The sequence below is a fragment of the Microtus ochrogaster genome, chromosome 10 (assembly GCF_000317375.1).
Source record: "Microtus ochrogaster isolate Prairie Vole_2 chromosome 10, MicOch1.0, whole genome shotgun sequence".
Taxonomy (NCBI): Eukaryota; Metazoa; Chordata; class Mammalia; order Rodentia; family Cricetidae; genus Microtus; species Microtus ochrogaster.
The window spans coordinates 50,610,853-50,617,518 of record NC_022016.1 but is presented as its reverse complement, the minus strand read 5'-3'; the positions used below and the strand labels follow the sequence as shown (position 1 = coordinate 50,617,518).

Here is a 6,666-nt window from a genome sequence, read left to right as displayed (position 1 = left end):
TGTGTTTATTGGCCATAAACTCTCCACTTCCCCCTCGTGTTGAGTGGTCTAATCACACACCCTCCCCTAAGAACTACAAGGATAGGAAACAAAGGCATGACAATCTTCCCAACGCTGGGCTACACTCTGGTCCGAGGTCAGCTCCTCTGGTGCCTAACAGAAGTCACACTTGCCTCTCATCAAGTCTTCCTCTGCTCCATCCTCGGCTGAGGCAAGTAAACTAGACACTAAGTGCTCGTGTTGGAGTGGGGAGGCTGGACCAGCTTTTAGTCCAGCATCCAGCCTGTCACCATCAGGAGGAGCAAGATGGACATCCAGGCTCCTGCGGGAAAGAAAGAAATGATTACGAAATAGACTAAGGGGGGCTGGAGAGGTGGCGCAGCAGTTAAGAGCACATAGCTCCTGCAGAGATCCTCAGCTTGGTTCCCAGCAGCCACATCAGACAGCTCACAGTAGTCTGTAACTTCAGTCCCAGGGCAGTCGGTCACCTCTGACCTCCATGGATGCCAGCACTCACGTGCATATCACACAAGCATGTATACACAGAATTTAAAATAAAAATAAGTATTCAAAGTGGGATTTGAGGAGCTTTCAGAGTCTATGAGCCTTTTTAAATATTTCTTTTTATTCCAGTTATTATGTGTGCATGTTGTGGTGTACACGTTGAGGTCAGAGGACATATTCTTGGGTCCCCTCTATCCACACATGGGTCCCAGAGATAGAATTCAGGCCATCCAGCTTAGCAGCAAGTACCTGTACTCACAGAGCAGCCTCAGTTAGGAGTGTTATTAAACACACTGCTGTTTTTTTTCTTTTTCTTTGAGACGCATGGTCCAGGCTGGCCTCAAAGTTGCTCTGTAGCCAAGGGTGGCTTTAAACACCTAACTCTCTTGCTTGCACCTCCTAAGTGCCGGGATTCCAGGGTAAGCCACCACACCTGGCTTTATGTGGAGCAGGGTCTGCTATCTTGAACAGGCTGACTCAAAGCTTCTGGGCTCAGGCATGCTCCATGGTGCCCAGGGCACTTGAAAGCTTCAACCCTTACTCGGAATTATTTCTGGGTAGTTTCAGATTTTTTGAGGCCGGATAAAGCAACAGCCTCACATTAATTCTGCCATATATTACTCTAGCTGAGAGAGGTTAATTGACTTCTTGGCCACAGAGCTCAGGAGAAGAAACAGCATCCAAACTCACCAGCAGCCTGAGCGTGTCACGTGAGAACTTACTTCATTAGAGCGATCCTCTTGTACTAACCTGCTCTGCTCCTGCTGCTGGAGGCTCTGGGCTCTGCAACCACACGAAAAGAGAGATTGAGTTCCAAGTGCCCCGGACATGGCCAGCACTCACCTACCGTTCCACCGGGATTAGACAAAAGAGGCTGGCAGATTTTGGAAAACTGGGACTCAGAAGGATGAGATATTCTGGAATTCCCAAAAGCGTGGGATTTCCAGCGAGGGCAAAAGGACTCTTACAGACTAGAAAGGAGAGAGAGTACTGGGCCAGGAGTAATGACCAAAGAGAGCCTGGCGTGAAAGACAGCATGAGCAGAGTGGGTTGCTTGGCAGGAAAGGAGATAGTGTCTGAGTGGCTGGAGTGATGGCTCAGTGGTTAAGAGCACTGAATGCTCTCTCAGGGGATGCAGGTTCGATTCCCAGCACCCACAAAGTGACTCACAATTATCTGTGACTCCAATTCCAGAGGATCAAATGCCCTTTTCTGGCCTCGAGTGGACACCAGGCACACAGGTGGTCCACAGGCATACATGTAGACAAAACACTCATACACGTAAAATTTAAAAACATGTTTTAGAGAGACGCTGGAAATGAAGATGGCCCAGACCTGAGAGTGGCATGATGGGTTAGTGTTGCCAACCTGGCAGAATCTAGAGTCACCTGGAAGATGGGTCCCTTGGGCATGCCTGTGTGGAAGTATCTCGATTACATTAGTTGATGTGGGAAGAATCATCTTAACTGTAGTGAAGCCACCAGTTCTCTGGGCAGGGGACCCTGAACTGTTGAAAATGCAGAAAGTGAGTTTGAGCACTAGCGTGTGTTTCTAGCTCTCTGCTTCCTGGCTGCAGATGTGAGGTGAGAAAGCCAGCAATCCTGCTGCCGTGATCCCCTGACACACTGCACGGGACCCTTGAACCATGAGCCACAGGAAACTTTAAGCTGTGTCTGTATGTGTGATTTCCCACAGTAACGGGCAGAGAAACTAAGATGAGCGCAAAGAGGCCAGGGTGGTTGCAAGGACTTGTCCAGAGAGAGGGAGAATGTGGGCTCAGAGAGGACCCTGGGTACAGGGGAAGAGTGTGAAGACACAAAGGTGAGGGGCGACTCAGAGGAAGGTCAGGGTCTCAGGACAACACATTAGGAAGGTCTTGGCAGAGGAGCTGGGGCCGCCCTCCAAAGGTCCATCCATGTACCGCTTATTCGGAGAGGCCCAAATACGATCCACTTGCTACCGCCAGGTTCCAGATGGGTCCCAACTCGAGAGTCCCAGGGTGAATTTCTCCGCAGGGAATTCTTCCCACTACAAGACTGTAGGTGACAGGACAGTGTGGGGACTTTCCCCAGGACCTCAAAGACTCGTGTTCCACTACCCCACAATTCAAATAAGCTTTCCCATTTCCACCTACAAGATCTAGGGCTTCAAATGCCCCTCTTTAAGTCTTCCCCAGCCCAGGCAGTCCCGGGAAAAGGAGGCCAGCACACAATCACATGACCACCCTCGGTCTAGTCCCGGCTGCATGGCTGGGCTTCAGGAACCCCACTCACCGGCTGGCATGGGCGGGACGCTTGCTTGTCACAGAGGGTCACTTGGGCGTGTAGGTAGAGCAAGTCGCTATTAAAGAATCGTGACAGAGTGAAGGCCAGTGTCACCTGTACGGAGGCTCCATTGTTCAAGTCCTGGAGCAGCCGGTCCCCGACTGGGCAGCTGCGGGGAGAAGGCCCTAGTGCTGATCTTTGGGACCCAGGCTTGGGACCCCAAGTGTCAACACACAAAGTTTGATTTCGGCCACTTTAACGTGTTCTGTGTAATTGTGGGTGCTCCTGCTGAGAACTAACTTTACACAGATTAATTTCATTCCTACAACCATATTCTGAGGATGACCATACTTTTGACTGCTTCCCATTTTTAAGTGTTTATTATCTTATGCCTGCCCATGTCTGTGCAGCAAGGAAGTACAGTTCCCACGGAGGTCAGAAGAGGGTGCTGTTCCATCACCTGGAATTGGAGTTACAGATGGTTGTAACGCCATGTGGGGGCTGTGAACCCAACCCAGGTCCTCTGCAAGAGCAGCCAGTGCTTTTTAACTGCTGAGCCAGCTCTCCAGTCCCCTACCCTTCCCTTTCTTTTTTTAAAAAAAGGAGGAAACCTAGGTTTGGAGATGTTAGGTAGGTCCTCAAATTTGGGCCAGGGTGTTCTAGCATGATGCTGGCCCCCGGTGGGAACCCCAGAACCTCAGGAATAGAGGAAAAGCTTATTACAGGCTAGGGCAAATTCAAGAGTGTGTTCCGGGACCACATTGAGCATGACCAGCCCTTGGTCACACTCAGCCCTCTGCTCTCATCTGTGCAGTGGAGAAAATAATCCTTCCTGGGATGCTTTGTGAGCTGATGAGCAATCCCTATGCTTCTACGAAAACTATTGTCAATATTATTGAAATTTGATATGGAAGTAAGACATATTCTCTCTCTCTCTCTCTCTCTCTCTCTCTCTCTCTCTCTCTCTCTCTCTCTCATGTCTCATTGTGATTCAGGATATCAGGTATGCACAAGCTGTCCTGGCTCTATGTAGCTGAAGGCAGCTTTTACTTCTCAATCACTCTACATCTCCCTTCTAATTGCTTAGGTTACAGGCATGCACCATCATACCCAGTTTTTATTTTATTTTATAATTATGTTTTTTAAAAAGGTCTTGCCATGCCAGGTAGTGATGGTGTACGCCTTTACTCCCAGCACTCAGGAGGCAGAGACAGGCAGATCTCTGTGAGTTTGAGGCCAGCCTAGTCTACAAGAGCTAATTTCAGGACAGGCTCCAAAGCTACAGAGAAACCATGTCTTGAAAATAAAACAAAATAGAACAAAACAAAAAAATAGGGTCTTGCTGTCTTACTTGTCTAACCTGATATTCTAAGTAATTCCTCAATCTCCCAAGTACTTGGATTTGGGGCATAAACCAGCACACCCGACTAAGAGGCTCAACTCTGACCCGACTGTGCTCAACACTCAACACAGTCACCTCCCATGCACCTGAAGTGAGTCTTAGCTTCTCGTATAAGATGCTAATCAAAATAGAACTATGTCACAGTGTGTGGTAAGATTTAAATTAATTGATAAGCATGATGTGATTCAAACTACATCCAGCATGACATAAATATTATTTGTAAATAACTAAATTATTAGCTGTCGTTAGCTATTCCATGTAGTCTACTTCAATAACAACATAGCATATGGCACTCTGGCATGGTAATGCTATATTTCTAAATCTCATCATAGGTCCTCAATACCTGTCTGGGTGAACGAATAGAAGAAATGAATCTCACCTATTGACTGTGAGATCTTGAGCAGGTTTAATCTCCCTGGGCCTCAGTTTACTCATCTGTAAAATGCGGCTGAATGCATTCGCTCAACCAGCATTCCCCGATCACTTCCTTCCTCCCCCACTTTGTTTGCCAGAGATACTGAAAAGAATGGGGGGGGGGGTCTGTGCTCATGGGAACAAAGTACCTGCCTAAGTCACAGACCAAGAGCTGGAGCCTGATTGGTCCTTACCTCTCATTCACAAAATGATAGGTGGCCTTAGCCACTATGTTGGAGAGGTTGTCACTGGCAAAGACCTCATTAGCCACCAGCGCAAACCGGTCAGGATCACTGCTGGTGGATTTGAGGACCACGTAGAGGGGCATGCCCACGGGAGCTGCACGGTCCTGGAGTGGTTTGTGGAGTTGAAGGTCTGTGAAGACACTCAGGGTGATGACAGTCTCTCCAGTGCCAGGAATATGGATAGTGCTGAATCCAAAAAGAAACAAGAGTTAGCCCTCAGAGGGAAGGGGGTGGGTAAAGGGCCCTATTGTACAGCCAGAGGATCTGAGATCAAGCCCAGGCATAATGGCGTGCTTGCGAACTTACTGCTAGAGAGACAGGCAGACCCACAGGGCTTGCTGGTCAACCAGGCTAGCCCTGCTTGATGAGTATGAGACCAATGGGAGATGCTGCCTTAAAGAATAAGGGAGGGCCGGGCGGTGGTGGTGCACGCCTTTAATCCCAGTACTCGGGAGGCAGAGGCAGGCGGGTCTCTGTGAGTTCGAGGCCAGCCTGGTCTACAGAGCTAGTTCCAGGACAGGCTCCAAAACCACAGAGAAACCCTGTCTCGAAAAACCACAAAAAAAAAAAAAAAAAAAAAAAAAATAAGGGAGGGAACTCTGTGAGGCAGCTTCCATGAGGTCACCATCGGTGGTTGGAGGGGCCTTCGTGATGAAGTAGTGTTTGGGGGTCTCCAATAAATATATAAAAGCAAGAAAAGATGGCCGGGGAGGAGCAAACCTGGTCACCTTCCTCATGGACCACATAAACTATGAAGTGTCACTTCATAGGTCCCCAGACCTTGGCAGGTATCTAACCTCATGGTAATTTACATAAACAACCCATAGCTTATCTCTTCCCAGAAGCATCCCGTTTCTCTGTCCATGTAAGAGATGCTTACATATGGTGGGTGAGCGTGGGGGCCGATTTCTCGAGAGTGTTGAGGCTTTGGCTAGATTCAAGGTAGCAGTGAGAACTTGGGGGTGGCCTAGCTGCAGAGACAGCTGGTGGGACACAACTCACGGAATGAAGGCCTCCTGGTAGGAGACGGGCTTGCTGACGTTCACCACCAGGGGGTACGCACAGCTGAAGTGGAGCACTCTGGAGCCAGAGCCAAGGCGAGCCTGTTCAAGGTGCACATTCACAGAGTGCAGGGCATGGCTGACGTTGGTCTAGAAAAGACAGGTAGGTGAGCAGACACTACCCACAAGTCCCTGGGGTCAACACCTCCCATCCTCTCTGGCAACAAGGTGTTTATTTCGATAAAAGCTGTAGCCGAAGTTCTTTGAGCCTGGTTCTCTGGCTTGAACACAGCTCTCCTTTATTGGCCCCATTTTATAAAAGGGTAAAAGAAGGCTCAGGAAGGTTAAAAGATGTCCTCAGCAAGTGACAGCTTAAATCCAGCAGCACTCTGACTCCAGGGACCATCACTTTATCCCCCCAGCCATGGTTCTAAGTTTCTTCTCTTGAGATGGGGTCTCATGTAGACCAGGCTGGTCTTTGTGACTATGTAGCTGAGGATGGTCTTGAACTCCTGACATGTCTGGTTCCACCTCCCAAGTACCAGGATTAACAGTTTATGTCACAATGCCCAATGTCTATGGTGCTGGGAATTGAACTCAGAGTTGCCAATGGAGGTTCTTACTCCATGGTCCTAAAATGTTAATATTTATTTTATTTTACTTTATTTTGAGACAAGGCATTATGTAGCCCAAACTAGTGTTCAACTATGTACCCAAGGATGGTCTTGAACCCTCCCCTGCCTCTGCTTCCCAAGTGCTGAGCCTATCTGCACACACCACCGCATCTGGGCTGTTTTTATTTTTGTTTTGTTTTGTTTTTAATTTATTTATTTATT

The 6,666-nt window shown here is 48.5% G+C and overlaps 1 protein-coding gene across 1 annotated transcript in view; it reads right to left on the bottom strand.

Annotated features, from left to right (window-relative positions):
- Window positions 1–266: 266 nt before the first annotated feature.
- The window catches only part of LOC101993620, a 12,227-nt gene continuing 5,827 nt past the window's right edge, over window positions 267–6,666 (bottom strand). Inside the window, exons 3-8 of the mRNA XM_005353391.1 lie at window positions 5,832–5,980; window positions 4,779–5,015; window positions 2,778–2,937; window positions 2,426–2,540; window positions 1,255–1,287; window positions 267–322 (exon numbers count right to left, since the gene is read on the bottom strand). Of these exons, the coding sequence (XP_005353448.1) occupies window positions 267–322; window positions 1,255–1,287; window positions 2,426–2,540; window positions 2,778–2,937; window positions 4,779–5,015; window positions 5,832–5,980 (750 nt within the window). The remainder of the gene's footprint in view (window positions 323–1,254; window positions 1,288–2,425; window positions 2,541–2,777; window positions 2,938–4,778; window positions 5,016–5,831; window positions 5,981–6,666) is intronic.